Source organism: Dermacentor andersoni, chromosome 6 (genome assembly GCF_023375885.2).
Source record: "Dermacentor andersoni chromosome 6, qqDerAnde1_hic_scaffold, whole genome shotgun sequence".
Lineage (NCBI taxonomy): Eukaryota > Metazoa > Arthropoda > Arachnida > Ixodida > Ixodidae > Dermacentor > Dermacentor andersoni.
This window is the reverse complement of record NC_092819.1, coordinates 113,870,250-113,892,158: the sequence shown is the minus strand read 5'-3', so window position 1 is coordinate 113,892,158 and position 21,909 is coordinate 113,870,250. Positions and strand designations below refer to the sequence as shown.

Sequence of the window (21,909 nt, the reverse complement as noted above, 5' to 3'; positions counted from 1 at the left end):
CAAGGTATACACACCATAACTCAGGAGAGCCAGGAATACGCTGACTAACTGGCATCTCAACGGTGGTGGCAAACATGTGAAGACCTCAATGGCCAGCTTCCACACCTAGAGTATGGCAAATATTTCGCACTCTCATGGGCGCAGCCAAACCTCGCTACGCCCTCCAACGATATCAAATGCAGATCGGGCGCTCCACAGGAGAAATTATCCAAGAACTGCGAGAGACATTTTATCCGGAGTTCAACCCACCACCACTTGCACCCTTTCCGCAATCACCAACCAAGCCAGAAGGGATTGACTCCGCATTTACACTCCAGGAGCTGCGGTCAGCAGTCATTCAGCTCCGACGCAATACAACTCCGGGCCCGGATCAGATAACATATACCATGCTCCGAAACTTGCCCGAAAACCACCAGAAGCACCATCTACACCTCATTAATCTTGCATGGGAGACGGGGAACATTCCAGAGTCATGGAAGGAAGCTTTAGTTATTTTCCTCCCCAAACCTGGCAAACCGTCCAACACGCTTAAAACCTTCGACCGATATCCCTCAAATCGTGCGTGGGAAAATTGGTGGAAAAGATGGCTCTGACGAGAATAGAATGGCACCTTGAGAGCCAGGGCCATCTCCCAGACACACTCATCGGCTTCCGCAGGTACGTATGCGCCTAAGACGTGGCATTGCAAATTACCACAGATTTCCACAATCACCCTAGCTCGGCACAACTCCGGACAACTGTAGGCGTGGATATCAAAAGTGCCTTCGATAATGTCCTGCACCGAGCCATCATTGACGACCTAGCAGCCACCAAACTCGGAGAACGCATGGTTCGCTATGTCTGCAGCTTCCTCCGTGCTAGGCAAGTGCGCTTCTTGGGTCCGGACACCCAGCCATCCATGTGCTTCCCTATAAACCGAGGAACGCCACAAGGTTCCATTCTGTCACCGACTCTCTTCAACTTGGCGATGAAGGACCTCCCCGCAAAGCTCAACCTCGTTACAGGTTTACGCCACGCAATATACGCTGACGACATCACACTTTCGTGTGCGACCGTAAACCCAGGCGAACAGGAAGCCACACTTCAAACCGGCTTAGACATCGTCAACACCTGCATACACCAGCTAGGCCTCACATGCTCCCCGGAAAAATCAGAGTACGTCGTCGTACTGAATTCCTCTACGCGCAAAGCAGCTGCTGAACGCGCCCACATCACCTTGACTATGACCGGCGAACCTATCCCGCGCAGGAAATGTGTCCGCTTGCTCGGATTTCTGTGGCAAGAGAATGGACGTAGTGCGGAGTGGCTATGGCGCATTCTCCATCAAGCAAGTCAGGTCATACACATGATGACACGCGTAAGCAAGCGCCACACAGGCCTGCGTGAACACGAACTCAGTAAAATTTATGAGGCAGCAATCTACTCCCGAATCCTCTATAGCCTGCCATACGTTGCACTTACACGCACACAGACCAAACGACTCGAGGCTGCTTTGCGAATATGTCACCGCATTGAAATGGGTGTTCCCAGGTACGCCCGTAGCATCGATGTTGAACGCGCAACCCTGCCCAACACCTTGGATGTGAAGGTCCAAGCCCACCGGGAGTCTCAGCATCTCCGTATGAGCACCTCGTCATGGGGACGCGCCATCCTGCGAATGTTGGGACACGACACTTCACCACTTTCACCTCTTTCCATCGATCCTCCACCATGGATAACTATCCCTCGAATCGAGGTCCGACCGATACCCCGGAATATGCACTCCGAACGCAACGCAGGTAGGCGACAGGCACGGGCGACCCATCTAAGTGACCCAGCGCATGACACCTACTATGTTGACGCCGCCTTCTCGCCGACCGCATACAAGACGGCAGTCATCGGCCCTCAGGGTGACATCACTCGTTCGCATAGCGGAGTACCGTCTCCAACCGATGCCGAGATCTTTGCCATATCGGAAGCCATTACTATTCGCCCTCACTCCCCGCCAACCATAACCGTTCGCTCAGACAACCAGGAAGCCCTTCGTTATTTTGCAAACAACCTACTTCCCTGTCATATTCGGGCATCCCTCGCACTACACATGCAACAGCATCCCTCACTTCACGTCCTCTTGGAGTGGGTGCCGGGCCATCAGGGGATACAGGGAAATGAGCGTGCTCACTCCCTCGCTCGCGAGTCTAAAATACCGAATGCTCCTATTCCATGGCCTGACACCTATTGCGCCAGAATGCACCGCGCTGAACACCGCAAGCAAAGCCACGCTAGGCTCCGTGAACTGCGCTCGTCTGCATGTACCCTTCCGGCCCCCGATCCCTCCTTCACCCGCCACCACGGCTCCCTAATTTGTCAGGCTCATGCTCTAACACTGGCGAATGACGCCATGCAACACATTATTGAACAACGCCGTGGCCACTCGGCATGCCCGGTGTGCGGCGGCTATCGCGACGTTCGCCACACGTACTGGACCTGCCTCCGTGCACAGTCCTCGCCTTACTATCGCCCCACCTCTTCCCTGAGCCCGTCTATTCCTTACTGTTTGTAAAGCTGGACCACTCCGCTTGAACCCCACCGAACCGCTTTTTTGTCGCTCCTTGTGCAACACATAAGGCACGTCCAGGGCGCCACCACACCCCCCGCTCCGAGTGCTACTACATGATCACACGGCACTGAAGCGGCGGACGGCACGGACGAAGAGCCGTTTCAAATAAAGTTTTATTCATTCATTCATTCAAGATACGGCACCTGCGCGGCCGCGCCGTAAGCAGCAGCCGCAGGAGAAAGCCCCCTTCACCTCACCGGTGCGCGCCGTGTGCAACAGGAAAGGGCGCTTTCGCCTCGCCTTCTTCGATTTCATACGAGAGGTTGAGCCGCGTTCGCCAGCTCAGTCTCGCACGTTTTGAGTCGCACGTAAAGCATACAGCGCGCGGCGACTATTTTGTCGCTCTTGGACTTTATAAGAAACCTCACTGTGATGGCGGCGCCGACGGCAGAAATGCGCCTAGAGCGTCCATATAGTTGCTTTCACAATAAAATAAAAGTTATCGTGTCAATATGGAGGGAGAATCAGCATATAATAAACTCAAAATTATTTCGGCAGTGGTAGTTGATATTGAAAGAGAGCAGTGAGCCATAGTATGCAATGCTAGGCGAAGAGCGTACAATACCTGCTTGTCTGATATAGTAACAGAATGGACAGGTAGTGTGGTAGTGGGTAGTCGTATGTGGGGAGAGGTAGGTGCCGTGATTATATCAAGACATTTGTATGCATAGGGTGTAGTTCGCTGACGTAATAGACGAATATTTGGTATTCGCATGGAGACACGCTCTTCCAGCGGTGAATATAATATAGCGTTACAATTTGTCGCTCAGGAAAGAAATTTGTGCGCGCAGTTATGAAAACCTAAACTGTGGTAAAATGAGAGCGATGCATTGCAGGTGTCTCGCTGCCTTCGTTTTATATCAAGCCCCGAGTAACAAATGGTTTTCAGGCAGACTAAGTGATCGGTAGGCCATCTATGAACCTTCTCGCTAGTATAACTGCTTACGCACTGATCGCATTCTACAAATGACCTTCGACGACGTACAGATGCGCTCCTAATGAGATCCAGAACACCAGGACACTGAACGTGCAGCTCGCCTACTCTCCAAGCAGCTTGCGAAGCCGAGCGAGCAGCCGGCGTCACACTAACGACGACAGTTGGCCGTAAAGACGGGCGCCGATCCTTATGGAGCTGCACGTGAATCCTTAGAAGTGCAGACGAAATAGACAGCTTCCGCGTGTAGCCGCTGTGAATGAGAAGTACTTTCTAGTTGCGCGATTAATAAGCAACGTTCACATTCATAGAGAGAATATCCAGACACACCTCGCTACCAGGTTTGGGCCGGGTAGTCATTGTCCATCACAAAGACCAACACTTCCTTCTTCACGTACCAATTCATTCAGAACAATTTTCAGACCAATCGCCATATACAGCACGTACCTGCATTATCTTGAGTTCATGTTTTGCGTGTACGCTGTGTTTTTGAGCAATTTTCATGCCAGCTGTCCTTGCATGCATTTTCTCAGAACCTACCAAGCTATGACCCTAATGCCTTCTGCACTCTTCTAACTATATATGATTTGCTAAGGCGAGCGCTGGTTACTCTTAAATACGGTGAAAAGCCCTAATCTCTTTGAGTGGAGTTGAGGTGGGATGCAGCGAATTGATTTTTCACAGAGAATTAGTCGTATGCGGACTAGAAACGTCCCGACCGCGGCGAAGGGGCTACAATACGGCTATTTCTCGAGCAGGGATGGGCCACGTTTCAGATAAGCTTTATCGTGGGTTCTGCTCATGAATTGCTCCCATAAGCTATCCTCGACTCTCTTTGTGAGCATGCTACTCATTCATGTAAGAATCCTTGTAATGTGAATTGGCGTCTGGTCGCATCTCTTTGGCAGCCTTTCCAGATCCCATTATTTTCTAGCTTTGTCATCGTCTACCACGACGGTATGCCCACGCTGTGGCAGCTATCACCCACTGGCCAGTATACTTCATAAAAAAAACAATAGCGCAGCAAAAAATGTTTGCAGAATACGGTATCACCTTTCCTTGAACGGACGGAATCAGTGTAGGCGCTAGTGTCAACGCATAAAGCTCGCATCTTTGCAGGCATTCCGGCGCTTGCTCCAACTACAAGGTGATAGGGCCAGATACAGCTTTAGAAATAAGTACAAACACCTTCGCAAATAGTGATACGATAACTAATTGACTTGTCGGGATGATCTTCGCTCTATATAGGCTTATGGCGTTGTAAACATTTTGTTACAAGTGCGCCGCCATCTGTTACCACTATGCCTTGCGGTGGGTAGACAACAAATATGCTTCATCAAACAGTTTAGTTAGCCCTGGTAGTCTACCACCACCACTAATATTTGGCTATCTACTGCAGTAGCCAGTGATCTACATTTCAAAGCAACCTACTAATTTCTACATGGAAGCTTTTCTTGAGATTTCTTGTGGTCGTTTCCAAGTCTCGTATCGGTATTTCGTCGCCCTTTTTTATGTAGCTGGTTACATAGCTTTTTTTATCATTGATGTCGGATTTCCCTTTGCGCTGCGTCTTAATGGCACCTGTAGTAAAAACCAAATTAATAAATGTACTTTGAGAGCAAATGAAGCAGCTCTTGTTCCTTTATGCATGCTGCATCATTCTGTGTTTTGATAAAATGATTTTCTACCCTTACTTATATAATATAAGAAAACCTGTCGAAACTTTTTTATACAAATAGGCATTGCACCCTTCGAAGGAATTTGTAGCCAATACAGCGTGGCAGTTGTTAAAGACTTGGCTGGAACATACTCCGGAGTGCACTCAACAGTCCATGAAATGGGCCATTCGTAAGTTTACTCATATATTTGACCATAATTACATACATCCCAGTGTGTGTGCCAGCAGTGTAGTTCTTTCTTTGTTATGTTAGGCGTGTCTATTGGTTCCCCGATTGTTGGTTAAACGTGTAGAGATTTGCAAACAGAAGGAAAGTGTAAACGAGTTTGTCTTACATGTTATCATGGGTGGCCTCATCTGCCTGTTAGGTAGTTCTTGACTGTGCAAGAAGCGCTTGACTGACACGGACCTCCGGAACTGCACCATACACTAACGTTTACACAAAAACGAAACATTTATACGGTAGAAATGTTGTCGAGCTCTTTCCCGCAAGCTTCGAGGTGTACCGAGAATAATTTCCTTTGCTTCTTATAGTATTTTAGGCATGAAAGCGGAAAGATTACACAACCTGCAGCTTAAATAATTACGTATATCAAAAGTGCTCTGAGTAGCTGTGGTATCTTGGACCTCCGGGTGCGTAGGACTTAACGAAGCTATTTATCTTGCGTTTAGGTAACAGTCGCATCGTCGTTGATCCCACATCTTCCCTAGGTACGGTTGCTTAAATTGTTGAAATTGGTTGAACGGATCGGCAGAGTAGGTTTTTTCATCATGATAGTGGTTATCGTCATGCAATGCCGTAGTAGAAGGTTGTCGATGGTCGTAGTGAAGCAACATCCCTGCAGAAATCATCAACACAATGTTAAATATTAACAGTGACCGATCACATCCTTGTACTACCCCACGGTTTATTGTTACATATATTATATATGTTTGCACTTGTTTTCTGGGCTGCAGGAATCCACAAGCTACCTTTTTTGGCTTCTTGCCTGGTTTCCATTTTTTAATTATCTGGTGCAAAGTAATTCTCTCAATAATTCATGAATACATATCTTCAAACCAAAGTCTTGTGTGTGCGTACGCAAACAAAAGGTTATGCAGCAAAAGAACGAGAGCACTATTTTTGTAACGTAAAGAAGCCGTCTATTGTGCGTGTTTTATACGACGGTCTCACAGTGTACATTATCGTATTCTTTGTTTATGTTACTATCCACTGAAGTCCACACAAAATTACTGTAAGGTGAACGTGCAGGACTTCATCTAGTACATGGAGATCGTCTTGGGTACCCATGTAAAACCTGAATTTATTCTGAGATTTTGAACGTCATGTTCAAACCACCATGAAAGTCATGTGAGCAGCATTCTCTCAGGCAATTTGCAGGTTGCTAGTGGCCAGAAAATTGGCCGCAGAACCTCGAAACCTATTGGTACCTTGCGTGGCTTATGAGTGGGCACCACCACGAAGTGTCTTTACTATAGGCGTATTTACCGTAGGGAGGCGGGAGCATGGGGCACTGTTAGAAGTGGGGGGGGGGTGCAAAGTAGGCCATTCGCCCCCTCACTTTTGTATGCGGGCGCTGTCGCCTGTACACTGTCAAATCCAGCAAAACAACAGCTCAGAAGAAGTTTTCTTTCGAAATAGCGCCCACGTAAGTATGCTTTTCTTATTACGTATTTCTTGCTTTGGCAAGTAGAATTCCCTGTCGCACCTCACTGCCATGCACTGTAACAGTTCACGCCGGGGCTGGCTTATCGAAACAGTTAAGTGTTTATGCTTCTTCACGGTTTGGGCCATCTGTGGGGCGTGCCTTGCACGCCTGCATTGCAGAAGAAGCTGTCACCGGAAACTTCAAAACAAATTTCACGTTACGCTGCTTGCTTCATTTTGTGATTGTCGGGGCCATCTAACCTAACCATCTAGAAAACATAAAATACACTTTGGGTTTCAAAATTTACCGGCGTATAATCAATGCAGCCTTTGTAGCATTCTTTCGAAAGATTTAGCGACATTTTTGTTTGTTCGCCGACAAAATGTTCAAAGCAAACAGGGACTTTTTAAGCGCTCTAAATAAATAACTTGCTAAATATGGCTTTTTGCAACCCAGCTTTATTTTATTGATTTGATATAAGGACATGTTGCCGCACAATTTAAGGCACTGGCTACTCCTTATCTCTTGAATGGTTCCATCATACAACATACAGGGTTCAAGATTACATAACAAATAACCTTTTCACACAAGCACCAGGACCTATTATGCAACGTTTTCCCAGGAAGACTATGACGTAAGAAAAACATGGTACATACATCATACAAGGTAAATGTTTCCATAGTTATGTAGATAAAAGTCCCAAAAATACAAACGATGCTGTCGCCTAATAACACATTCTCTAGTCAGCGGATGGTACATACATCGTGTAAAGGCATTATCACATATTGTCACAAGAGAACAGTCAACATAACATAATTCACAAACACATGCATATATAGAGCGACATTGAAATGAAAGGAGCAATAAGATCGTTAATAACGTCCAGCAATGCAGCTGTCTTCCAGAAAAGTCTTTAGACCTTTTAAAGCGCTCTTCTGCAAGGACCTTGTTGGCCAAGGACCCAAAAGTTTCTTTAAATTGAAAGGTCTGCGGTCTAATTTAATTAGGGTTCATTTAAGTCGGCATCTTGGTGTGTCGTGATTTGGCCAATCTAGAAGAAGGTGAAGTGTATCTTCGTCTACAAATCCACAATCACATTCGGGGGTTTCCGCACGGCCAATTCTGTGTAAGAAATTCTTTGTGTAGGCAGTACCTAGCCATAATCGATGAATAAGGTTTCCCATAGTTCTGTTTAATGACAATGAAAATTTGAATTGAATAAACGGATCAACATGCTATAAATCCGAGCTCTTAGAATTCTGGTCAAACCAAGTGTTTCCACACATTTTGAAAGGCGTTGTCCTTATAATGCAGCGTAATTCATTCTTTGATATTTGGAGCGGAACCGCATCATCTTTGACGTGTGCTTGTCGTGCTGCTTCATCGGCTGGTGTGTTGCCAGGAATGTTACAACGCCCTGGTATCCACTGGAATGGCATTGCATGTTTGTCTTCGCTTGCCTTTGGGAGGTGTTTAAGTGTTTCGTATGTTATATTGTCACTGAATGTTTTGCCTTTTGTGCTGCAGAGTGATGTTAGAGCCTCCTGTGAACCCCTGAAAATTACCCATTTTTGCGCGTCTCTTACTGACAATATAGATTTTATCGCACATAGGATTGCGAACAGTTAAGCCGTTGTGGACGAAGTCACACGAGATAACTTAAGTTGTTCTTGTTTCTTGAGGTGCGGTATAATTAATTGTGAAGTTAAAGAGGTTGCTGTACTGGAGCCATCTGTATAGATGTGAGTGTATCCTGACTACAGCATATATATCTGGTAAAGTGCTAGTTGGTGAGCAGCTTGAATGAACATGTCTCATTTTCTGAATATCCCGTCTACTGACAACTCGATTTTTAGAAGTGTAAGCAGCCATGAAGGATATTGGAGTTTATTATTGAAAACCTGCATGGAAGCTCCAGGAACTCACGATGCCTAGGCGACGTGACCGTGATGAAGAAACGGTTGGCTTCACGTTGATAGTCTTCTACACCGTGATTGCTCTTCACAGCATAGCAGTCATCCCAGGTTTCACATTGGGCTCACAAAAGTGATGTTTTCTTTATTCCCAAATAAAAGCCATTTGACTGTGTTTATATGCTGCTCGTTCTGCGGTATCACTCAGAAGTTCCAATTGTGCACATTCGCAGGCGTAGCAATAAATTTATCCACCAAAACCAATCGAAATAAATTCTACGTTCAAATTTTGAACATAGCAGGTTAAATGGACCGACTGTATAGAAAGGCGTAGATATCGGTGCAGCAGCGCTCGCTCACGCGAATATCAACAAATTCACTCCGTTCGGCACGTCTTTCGGACCAATCAATACTTCACGGTGGTTTTCAGCGAGATCAAGGGCGGAAGCCGATAATTTTGCCTGTATAATGTTCCAGTAGTTATCGTCACCGTATTGACCACATACAGGCAAGTGCATTCCACAGAATCTCCTTCTATTACTAATATCCAAACCAAGAATAATAGGGAAATAATGTAGACTAAGTACTTTTTCGTACAAGGACAACTGCGGTATTTGTGTTCTTTGGAAGAGTTCTGTGTCGGGAACCTTAGAATCTGAAAGTAAACGCTGATGTTCAGTTGTCATCATCCGTTATGTGAATAGGTAAACAAGATAACTGCCCTCTACGTCCTGGTCATAATTTCGCTGTTTATCTGTGCTTGCAGGGGGACTACACAAACATAGAACATCAAAGTAAATCTTTAATTCACGCTAAGTTATAGTCTGTTGTTTCAAAACGCCTACTCAATTTAAAATCCAGTTGACAGTTGTAGTGAGAATGTTAACAAATTTTTCGTCTCGCTTCAGCGGCACACTTCAAAAACTTTGCGCTACACTAGGCTGTAATGGTTCGTTAGGTGGGACTGTAAACCAGATCTCTCAACGAAAACAATAACGCTCAATGACGCATTTAGAGCCTCCTTCAATACAATGTCAATCTGAAAATGTCCTCTGTATATATATATATATATATATATATATATATATATATATATATATATATATATATATATATTATAGCAGTAAAGAAGAAACTAGGCATAGGCAAGAATCAGATGTGTGCGTTAAGAGACAAAGCCGGCAATATCGTTACTAATATGGATGAGATAGTTCAAGTGGCTGAAGAGTTTCATAGAGATTTATACAGTACCAGTAACACCCACGACGATAAGGTGAGAGAGAATAGTCTAGAGGAACTTGAAATCCCACAAGTAACACCGGAAGAGCTAAAGAACGCCTTGGGAGCTATGCAAAGGGGGAAGGCAGCTGGGGAGGATCAGGTAGCAGCAGATTTGTTGAAGGATGGTGGGAACACTGTCCTAGAAAGGTTGGCTGCCCTATAGACACAATGCCTCATGACCTCGAACGTACCGGAATCTTGGAAGAACGGTAACATAATCCTAATCCATAAGAAAGGGGACGCCAAAGACTTGAAAAATTATAGACCGATCAGCTTACTGTCCGTTGCCTACGAAGTATTTACTAAGGTAATCGCAAATAGAATCAGGAATACCATAGACTTCTGTCAACCAAAGGACCAGGCAGGATTCCGTAAAGGCTACTCAACAATGGACCATATTCACACTATCAATCAGGTGATAGAGAAATGTGCGGAATATAACCAACCCTTATATATAGCCTTCATTGATTAAGAAAAAGCATTTGATTCAGTCGAAACCTCAGCAGTCATGAAGGCACTACGGAATCAGGGTGTAAATGAGCCATATGTAAAGATACTGGAAGCTATCTATAGCGGTTCCACAGCCACCGTAATCCTCCACAAAAAAGCAACAAAATCCCAATAAAGAAAGGCGTCAGACAGGGAGATACGATATCTCCAATGCTATTCACAGCATGTTTACAGGAGGTATTCAGAGGCCTGCAGTGGGAAGAATTGGGGATAAAAGTTGATGGAGAATACCTTAGCAACTTGCGATTCGCTGATAATATTGCCTTGCTTAGTAACTCAGGAGACCAATTGCAATGCATGCTCACTAACCTGGAGAGGCAAAGCAGAAGGGTGGGTCTGAAAATTAATCTACAGAAAACTAAAGTAATGTTTAACAGCCTCGAAAGAGAACAGCAGTTTACGATAGGCACCGAGGCACTGGAAGTGGTAAGGGAATACATCTACTTAGGGCAGGTAGTGACCACGGATCCGGATCATGAGACTGAAATAACCATAAGAATAAGAATGGGCTGGGGTGCGTTTGGCAGGCATTCTCAAATCATGAACAGCAGGTTGCCACTATCCCTCAAGAGGAAAGCGTATAACAGCTGTGTCTTACCAGTACTCACCTACGGGGCAGAAACCTGGAGGCTTACGAAAAGGGTTCTGCTGAAACTGATGACGACGCAACGAGCCATGGAAAGAAGAATGATAGGTGTAACGTTAAGGGATAAGAAAAGAGCAGATTGGGTGAGGAAACAAACGCGGGTAAATGACATCTTAGTTGAAATCAAGAAAAAAAAATGGGCATGGGCCGGACATGTAATGAGGAGGGAAGATAACCGATGGTCATTAAGGGTTACGGACTGGATTCCAAGGGAAGGGAAGCGTAGTAGGGGGCGGCAGAAAGTTAGGTGGGCGGATGACATTAAGACGTTTGCAGGGACAACATGGCCACAATTAGTACATGACCGGGGTAGTTGGAGAAGTATGGGAGAGGCCTTTGCCCTGCAGTGGGCGTAACTAGGCTGATGATGATGATAATATATATATATATATATATATATATATATATATATATATATATATATATATATATATATATATATATATATATATACATACATATATACATACTGGATGTCCCAGTTAACTGGGACCATGTTTTACACAGAAAAAACCCAAAAGTTCTAGTAAAATCGTACCGACTGCATGGTAGAGGCAGTCGTGTGCACCTACAGCCAGTATTTTTTTTTTACTTTTTATAATTGCTTGAATAGCAAACATATCAATTACAAACTTGTAGGGCACCTCAACTAACCTCCGAATCAAGCATTTATTTTGCGCTCAGCTTTGCCTTGGTTTTTCTGTGTAAAAACACATGCTCGCGAAACATCCACAATACTAAATAGACATGCACTCGCGCGCCTCTACCCAAGCCCTCCTAAGCGAACAGCTACGCATACATGGTTTACTAGAGGTGGCAGCTCGAGACAGGGATTCACGATATGTGCTCGTCGAGGCGTCATGAGAACCCACCGCTGACGCATTGATAAGCGTAGCCGAGCCGTAGGGGTGGGACGCGGGAATTTCGAAGCCAGGAAACCGTGACCACGCAATTGGGACTAATTTTGCGGACTCATTTTGTTCTGTAGATAGGCGCGCCTGGAACGTATGTTCCTTTTGTTCCCTTTAGCAAAGGAAACGAACCTTTGGCGGATTATGTCCATCTAATGTGTTTTGGCGGATCTGTGTAGCCAGAATATAGTGTTATCGATTACATCAATCATATTTGCTAGACGTGTCAGCGCGTTGATAATAGCTGGAGATCTCAACGTTATCACGCCAGCGACCTGCTCTTCAAGAAGACAGTCATGTCCTTCACGAATTATCAGAAGGCTAAGATGATCCTGGCTCTACGGGTGGCGCACAGCGACAAGAGGAAGGCACGCAATCTATTCCGGATGTCGCATTATGCAGGACGCCCTAGTCCGTCAACGATACTTAGAACGTACGAACTGCTTTGCGAGATGGGCAGTTTCACAAGGAAGCGACACAAGACTGCGACGGTAGGTCAAGAAACGGGAATGGATGTTTGGCATTCCTTGCTACTTACTTTCACGGTAGTGTGCGTGGCACCCGTGCGGAGGCCGATACGCCAAGGTCATCAGTGTAGACCATCTTAAAAAAAAAAAGGTCATATGCACCCCATGGACATCTTCATCAAAAACTTGAAGACTGAGACTTTGAAAACAGACTTGACTTTGCCAATTGGATTTTCACGAACTGTGAAGAAGAACCGGACTTTCTCACTCGCGTGATTTGGACGGATGCGGCTAATTTTTCGCGAAACTGACAAAATAACCTTCATAGGGCGTACCACTGGTGTGATCAGAATACCCACTGGCTGGCGCAAACACAACACCAATACCAGTGGTTTTTTATTCTGTGGAGAGGTATTTTTGATGGCAACAGCATCGGACCCATCTTTTTTGATAACACACCATCGTTGACGTAGCGTTGCTACTTCAACGACATCATCGAGGGCCCCTTGAACGACGTCTGTAGCAACGTTGCATTTGTGCACCTTTGCAACATCTCGTTTCAACACGATAGTGCTCCCGCGCATAGTAGTAGTGAGTCTCGAGCGTAGCTCGACAAGCTTTTTCCTGGACAGTGGAATGGCCGCCCTGGACCTGTACCCTGGCCTGCAAGGTCGCCGGACATCACACCGCTGGACTTGTTGTGGCGCTATGCGAAAGATCGCGTGTATAGCAGCGAAACTGCCACACCGCACACCTAAAGCAAAAATAAGCAGTGTCTGCCGCGAGATTCCAACGTCATTCATCAAAGCTGCAACAGCACCAGTGTTGGAAAGAAGCAAGTACTGTATTGCTTTAGACGGTGACCTGTTTGAGCACGTGCTATAAGCGGCAGTGGAATATAACCGCTCGAAACTTGTGTAAAATATAAATGTTCAACGCATCTTCATGATGTCACCTTCTCCTTACAAAAAAAGAACTTGTGACAAAGATAGAAATAGCTCAAAAATGCTTTATTTCGCCTCTTTTCCGGAAATCAGGAGGCAGAAAGGGCTAATGGCTGAGCCAGTTGTACGTTTGGATATTTCTTTGTGGGCGGCGTGGACGCCTCGCGTGCTTTTGGTTTATTTTTTATTGAAATAAACTCCTGAGTAGGTCTTTTGTGTTATTCCGAGAGATGCCTTTTTTCTTCTTTTGTGCTCTTTTGCCCACTGATTTGTTTTAAACATTGGTTGAATTTCTTTTGTACGTGTTTTATGATACGGAAAAGTTAAAGCTATATCGTGCGCCTTATGATCGAGCAAAACATTTTGGCGTCCAGAGATGGTGACGCTTATCGCATCACGCTAGTCGCGAAACCTCTCGAGCCATCCTACATGACGAAGCGTTATACGATTCTGCGATAAACGAATGCAACCATATATCTTTCAAAGGTTTCTTGGGGGCACTTGAGTAGCGGCGCGCTAGTGCGCATCTCTTTCCTGCTCCTGCGTATTTCCTGCTCCGCGTATTTTGTGGACTTTTGTTTTTTCTTGGAAAAAATAACCAGGCACACGTCACCACAAAATAAATACCTGATTCGGAGATTACTTAAGGTGCCCTACAGCTTTGTATATGACGTGTTTGCGATTGAAGCAATAATTTTAAAAATCTATAATTAGAATGAATAAGTAATACTTTGTGAGAGAAAAAAAAAACTGGCTGTAAGTACAGACTACTGCCGCTACTATGTAGTCGGTTCGATATCTCTAGAGATCTTGGTTTCTTTTGCAATTTCAGTCCAGATTAACTAGGATCCCCGGTATATAGTGTGTGCAGGAGTGGGTTTATCAGGGTCAATTGCTCTTTGGAGGCATCCCGATTCTGTGAAGGAAACTTACGGAATACAAATGCGTTGGAATGCATACGGTAGGCACTGCCAAATCCTGACTGGGAGTTTAGCACTATTGTGTAAAACTGCAACATCACCGCGTACTACCGGTGTTAACATAAGGCACAAATACTTGCAGGGTAACAATCGAGAACAAGGTAAGGACCGCGCAAAGAGCGATGGAACGCGGATTCTTCGGTGTAACGTTAGGAAAAAGGTAGAAATTGGTGTGGATTGGAGCACAAACAGGAATAGCCGATTTTCTAGTTGACATTGTGAGAAAGAAATGGAAGTTGGCAGGCCATGTGTAATGAGCAGGGTAGATAACCGGTGGACCACTAGAATTACAGAATGGGTGCCAAGGGAAGGGCAACGCATTCGGGGATGGCAGGTAATTCGCTGGGGTGATTAAAGTGTGAAAGTTGCAAGCGCAAGTGGGAATCAGCTACCGCGAGACAGGCGTAAAACTAGGCTGGCAATATATGTATATTCCCACCCGCAGCACGTTGTTTATTCCCGTGCACTGCCATTATTTATTTCGTTCGTTCAATTAGTACAATTTCCTCTATGTTGCCCTTGGCGTTTTTGTTTGTGGGCTTCTCAATACATATATACATACATATATATATATATATAATGAGAGAGAGACCAAGCCCGCGCTCCCCCCACACTCGTTAAATATTTGTTACGCCACTGGTCTTCACTCAAGTGCGACACATACATCGATTGTTACGTTATTCCTTACCTCGAGAAAATTTTCAATGGTCTCGCTTCCAACTTCACAAAATGTTCATACGGGATTTGTTCATTTTCAAGCCTCGAACACTGCTTCGTGCCTTCAATTTCATGGAAGAACTCAGTTTGGGTTAGGTGCACCATATTTCCCGCAATCTCATCCTCATCAACTGAAAGGACTTCCTGCAGATTGATGGTGCTTAAGCGTCATCTTTAGCTCGGTGCCAACTCCGAAGCCGCCTATTGAGATTACATGTAAAAGGCATAAATGATTTTCTGTTTTCTGAGATAACCCTTGGACCGACTTTAACGAAATATGTGGCATTTGCAAGAGAAAGGCAAATTTTGGTGACTGTTAGGAGCGAATTTTGCTTTAGGGCCTGAAATTTTAAAACGGATTTGCGAAAATTGCTAACCTTCAAGATACGAACACGAATTTTACAAATCCATAGCTCTGCACGATTAACAGTCATCGCACTTCTGTGAACTGTATTTGTTTCAGCATCCAAAATGGACAAATTTGGTGCGCCATTTTACATCTAACATGAATTACTGGCATTCTTTACGAGAGCAATGCAAAATTTCTGATGACATATTAGTCGTTGATTGCGGTGCCATGTAGCATATATGAACTTTGTCCGCCTTATGTGAACTATTAAGAGCAATTTACATAATTATAATATATTTTTAATTGCTCACTTACAGAGTCGAAACCTTGATAGGTGTTTTTTGAAAATTGCCACTTTTAGCCAATTTATAGTAAAGGATTGGCCATATAAATAAAAAGATGTAACACCAACCATCACTACATTTTAACTTTTTCTTTTAAATGCAACAAACATTACCAAACTTGGCGCATGAGAGTCCCCGAGCTAAAGGTTCCTCTCAAGAAAAATGCTAACAGCCGCTTGGTTAGTAACATCTGCCGACATAAGGTTGAGAGCCATTAAAAGTTCAGATCACGGCTCAGCATGATGACCACCATACTTCATGTCGTGAAAGGCGTGCCATAATTTTCTGTATCATGCCCCGAACCTGAGGTGCTTGCAGAGCTCGTGCCAGTGATTTCGTAAGAGTTGCTTTCGTAGAACCCAGAATAGACGCTGATGCTGTTATACGAAACGCGTTTTTTTTTTCTTCTTGCAAACATTTAAGATTAGCCCAATGTTCCGCCTGATAGCGCTGTTGCAGAAATCGTTGAGTGTCACTCTCTGGAGCGACGCCGAAGGGAACCGATATGCCGAGTGGAAGTGCCTTCTCAACGCAGCAGGAGTGAAAGCGAGAAGTTTTATTTGACTTTTCGCTCACTTAGTTGTTAGAAGTGTTAGATATACCGCACAATATATATAGATCATTTATCATACTTTTCTGGTTCTTTGTCTTTTTGGTTATAAATGAGTGATAATAGTGTGATAAAGTGATAATAGAGAGGGTTAGTGCAGGCGAGCAAGTGCAGGTTAATGCGCTCCCGGGAAGACCGATCAAAGAAGGGACAGCGAAAGCCAAGCAACACATCTTGAACTAAATGGAGGCGGCGAATCTAGTGGTGGTAATGGGCGGAATGATTGACGTACTGCACGGACAGGGGACAGGGATCGCGAAGCAAACAGCCAAAGAAGTTGCCGATCTCCGGAATATTTCGAAGGAAGTGCAAGACCCAATGTGCATGGTACCAGAGGTTGAAAGCCATGATCATGCAATTTAAAGGGCAGTGGTTTTAGTAAAAAGGCAAATTTGCACGCTAGGTAAGGCAATAAATTTATGATCGCTGACATCAACGGACAAGTGCACCGAGCCGTCCGCGTACGCGTTTCTGTGCATGGCGGGATACATTTTCACGAGAGCGCAGCAACACGGGTGGACGTCAGTTCGCGGCATGGACAGTAGCTTCATTAGGTGGATCCCAGACAACCAGGAACGAAGGTGAAGTGTTCAGTATAGCGACACACCAGCGAAGGTCAGAGTTAGAGCACCAAGAGTGAAGAAGTAACGCACAAATGACAAGAACAGGGACGGTAATATTTGCTACATCAACATGCAGAATAGCTAGAATCAGGGAAATGGCTTAACATGCAAACGCAGCTGAATTAAAAAGCTATTAGCGTAAATTCGGGGAATGCGGGAGATGGAAATTCAAGACGATGAGTGAAACGTGAACAAGGTGAATGCAGGAGCCACCGTTTCGACAAGTGGACTTGTCTTCTTCAAGGCCTTGAAGAAGACAAGTCCACTTGTCGAAACGTTGGCTCCTGCATTCACCTTGTTCACGTTTTGCTCAAAGCTATTAGCGTGTACGACTTGACCGAAACGCATCTACGAGATTTTAAGGATCGGCCTCTTGTTGATAATTTTGTATGAGAGAGAGAGAGAGAGAAGGAGATTCTTGTTGATGGGAAGGAAGGGTTGGGGTAAAGTGCGGCGCAGTAGCTGTCCCTCAGCAGAAGACACCTCAACCGCGCTGCACAGGGGGTAGGGAAAGAAAGTAGAGGGAGAGAAAGTGCACCAGAAACAGCAGCACGCCGCGGAAATGCGATGGAGCTAAAGGCGGTCGGCGAGGCCGACAGCCTCGGCGAATGTCAGGAGCGCACGTAGTAGTGTCCTGTGTCGTGAAGGGCAGCCCGAGGGGTGCAGGAGGGAGGTGCAAAAGAATGGCTGTGTCACAGAAAGGGAGACCCCGCAGGGTCGCCTGCGTCAGCAGGCGTTTGGTGTGTTGCGACACCACGTACCCGAGCACGCAAGAGTTGGACCCTCCCGCGTGTAGCCGTGCGCGGCTTAGCCGTGTCTGGAAAAAGGGGGATCCTGGGGGTTGAGCCGATGCCGGATGCTCGGAGCTTTAAGGCCCGCCCGGCAGAGGCAACACACCTATTTTGCCTCTGCTTCATATAGACGGCACCTCCGGGCTGACCCACCTGGGGGAAACGGTAGTCGCCTTTTCCTGTCCTCCTCTCCAATCTTCGTCTTTCTCTCTCGCCTTTTCATCGTTCCTGTCTTCTCTTCACTTCTCCTTTACAGAATTTACAGAATTGGTGCCAATAGAAGGGCAGCACAGTCGAAGACGGGAGGAAATTAGATGGGGTGATGAAATTAGCAAATTTGCAGGCGCAAGTTGGAATCAGCCAGCGAAAGACAGGGTATTTGGAGATGGCTCGGAGAGGCATTCGTCCTGCAGTGGACACAAAAGTATGCTGGTGATGATTGCGGAATCTAAGTAAATGAACGTCTGTGCATATCGCCTTCATGAAAATGCGGCCACCGCCATCGGGATCGAACCCGCAATCTTGAGTTGAGCCAGCGACGCCGCGGCATCCTTGCGCTGCTGCGCCGGGTTGAGCGAGGAGCGTTGACCTACATAGAAGTAAACAAACACGCTTGATGAGAAGATGTTTAAGTCATATCCACTAAGAAATGTTGGTTTATGAGTGATTCTCACATACGTGTAGGATATGACGACTTTTTTCTTCATCGGAAAGGAAATACTGTTTGAAAAAAAACCGAGTGAGCGAATCTGAGACACATGTGGAAATTCATAATAAGCAAACCTCTTCCTTGCGTTTGTTTACTCAAATACCTTCACTGTTTACTGAATTTTATCGCGAAATACACACTTCGGCTCAATTAGCTTTACTTAAACATGAACTGGACTCCTTCTGTTGCTCATTTCCTACTCGACATGAAATTTTGTTACCGACTTATTCTTCACCTCTCTGTCGCTCAGCGCTCCTCACTTCAATGACAGTCTGGACCCATTTTCTTCGCATTAATTCCTTCGATGTACTCAGCTAGTTTTCTTAGTCGCTTCTTAAGCTTTTTACTGGTGTTGTACGTGTGTAGTTAGCCACGTACTTGGTGGAACAAACGCATTCTGGGGGATTTGCTTCTGATGTTGACATAGGCATATGCTGACGGCCAGTTTTGACCTGCCCTTGGCTCAATTTGTTTATTATGGCAGAAATTTAGAGATACATGCCCATTGTCTCGGATTGCAGAAGCAATCACCACGAAATTGGATAGCAGTGATAAAATCTTCTTTTTTAAACATATTTCGTGTCATTTTCAAGATATGAAACTTGCAACGTGATCCCTCTTCCTTCTTTCAATGCAGACTTGGCTCTTACCACGATGGCGAAGGAACCTCAGTGGATTGCCCTGCCCGAGAGGGATACATAATGAGTCCACAGTCACATGGAGCACACAGGGATAAATTTTCACGCTGCAGCCAAAGGGCCATAAACAAATATATAACGTAAGGATTGTGGAAGCCTTTCTACCGTGCACCTGATGGACCCTAGTAAATTACGCACTTTTTGGAGGGGACTCAACAAGCAATTCAACTATGTATGTAGCGCAATCTATACAGCGCTCGTATTGTGCACTTCCTTTCTTTGTCCGTTGTGTCGGCGCTGATGTATCGTAACTATGAATCCAACATTTCAACTAGCGCAATTAGCAGTCTTGAATCTATGTAGTACATGGTGACCCAAGAAATCTGCGCATTGTTTTGGTGCACATACTACAGCCTATTTCTGCTCGTAAACTCTGCTATATACGCCTATAACATTGATATCCTCATATTAGAGCGCAGCTCCTAGGCGCCCATTCGTGTGTTGAGCGTTGCCGTCCTTCGGCGTAACCATGCGAGCGCGCTGTGTGCCATTGCGCGCGTTCGTCGAGTTCTTCCAGGGCTTGCTCATCGGCGTCCCTCGGTATAACCGTTAACCTGCTCGTGCCAATGCTCGCGCATTCGTCGTCATCGTTTTCCACAGCTGGCTCCCATGCCACTCATGGTGACAGCGTTCCCATAGTGCCCCTCGGGTTCGAGGTGGCGCCAGAGCATGGGACAGCCACGAAGTCCACAAGTACCGGTCCAGTGCAGAAGGAAGTGCTGCTTTGACGGCTGTTTTCCGCCTGCTCATGTACGCCTATGACGAGCGCGGCCAGCACTGCTCCGCAGCCCGAGCTCCTCAGGTGCACCACCTTGACGCTGCAGTGGTGCCCAGCAGCACGTGCGCAGGCTACCCCATAGCATACACCGGCTCACCAATTGTTGGCTCCACACCAGGCGATGCAAAGCGCCTGGCGACCATTGCTTCCGTGTCATCCCACTTCTAGGCAGCGCATCACAATCGAGCGCCACCGGCTAAACCACAACACATAAACACGCGGAAGAGCACCACTGCTGCTTTAATTTGGCAGTCTACGCCAGCCCAGATGCTGCGGCGGCAACACAGTGAAGATCGGGAGCTGCACCATCTTGCCGCTGCAGCTACACCCAGCAAGGTTTCAGTAAAAAGGCTCACAGCCTGCTCCGTGATAGACCGCTGTTGCCAGCCCTTTTTTTCCATCGCGATTCTCTGTCTATTCGTCGGCATTCGACACTGCACCATCACATTTAGAGACCTGCGCCACTTTCCGTCACAGCAGTCGGTGGAGCGGCACCCGAATTCATAAACACCGGAGCGCATAGACGCCCCTGCTCCTTTAATACTTTAGACATTAGGGGTGCGATCTTGTACGCGTTCCAAAATAGAACGGAGGCGGTCCGTTCTTTACGTCGGGAAATAGGCAGTCCGTTCCATTGCATTCGTCCGATAGCCGACGACACGGAATGATTGACAGCAGATATCACGGCACAATTGACGTCATGGCATTCGTCACGGTTCAAATTGACCAATTGTGTGCGGCTCGGTGGAACGGACCGCCTGCGTTCTATTTTGGAACGCGTACAAGATCGCACCCTAGCACTCCAGGAACGCGATATGTTCACGGATCGCAGCAGGCAGAATCGCCTATACCTCCATACGCTAGAATTTCAACGGAGTCACTGTTGGCCCCGCGCTAAGTGAGGCCTCGCTGAAGGAAACGAAGGCCAGTAACACAGCTTGTGCCATCATCTTTGAAGACCTGCCCATGCGCGAAAGACGCAAAAGACGCGCTAGAGGCTTCAAGATGCTCCAGAGACCATCGCGGGATGCCGTCGGAAGGGACCAGACGTGCGAGGCACGCGGCATTTGGCCGAGTTCGGGCGATTCGAGTGTGCTGTCGAAGCGTGATCCGTCCACTGAAACGCTACGAAGGCACACCCAACGATTGGGCTGATGGTCTCGCTGCTTGCGCGGCACGTCAGTGCGGGCGGCCGCTCTTCAACGCCCAGGATCTCCTGGTGCACATTCTCACCGGCGAACATCACGCGGCGGCGACACGGCCACCTGATGGCAAGTTGTCATTCCCAGAGCCATTTACGGCAGCGTGGCCGATTGCTATATATATATATATATATATATATATTTGACGGCAATGTGCAACTCGGGCAGCAAAATCTTCTGGAAGCGACGCGTCAGGCGAAGAAGGTGCGAAAAATAGTTCTCTGTCGAATGTGGTGGAAGGAGATCGTCCATACACAAGGAAGAAAGGGCTGTAGCCGGTAGTCCGTTGAATAGCAGTATTATATGCGAATGTCACAAAAGGAAGAATTTTATCCCAGTCAGTGTGGTCAGGACGGATGTACATGGCAATCATGTCAGACAGCGTACGGTGGAAGCGCTCAGTAAGGCCATTGGTTTGCGGATGATAAGTAGAAGTAGATTTGTGGACGGTATTAGTGGCCCGAAGAACTTCCTCGAGAACTTGTGAAATGAACGCCTTGCCACGGTCACTGAGAAGAACGCGAGGAGCCCCGTGGCGCAAGACGATGGCGCGCAAGAAAAAGTCGGCGACCTCGG

The 21,909-nt window shown here is 46.2% G+C and overlaps 1 protein-coding gene across 4 annotated transcripts in view; it reads left to right on the top strand.

The window, feature by feature from the left end:
• The window catches only part of LOC126522276 (venom metalloproteinase BumaMPs1-like), a 117,396-nt gene that overhangs the window by 78,981 nt on the left and 16,506 nt on the right, over nucleotides 1–21,909 (top strand). Inside the window, exons 10-11 of one of the 4 annotated variants that reach the window (XM_055066315.2) lie at nucleotides 5,273–5,381; nucleotides 19,293–19,433. In XM_055066315.2, coding sequence (XP_054922290.1) covers nucleotides 5,273–5,381; nucleotides 19,293–19,433 — 250 coding nt within the window. Of the gene's footprint in view, nucleotides 1–5,272; nucleotides 5,382–8,716; nucleotides 8,951–19,292; nucleotides 19,434–21,909 lie in introns of those variants that run through there. The other 3 variants (XM_055066316.2, XM_055066317.2, XM_055066318.2) reach the window with 3 other exon arrangements.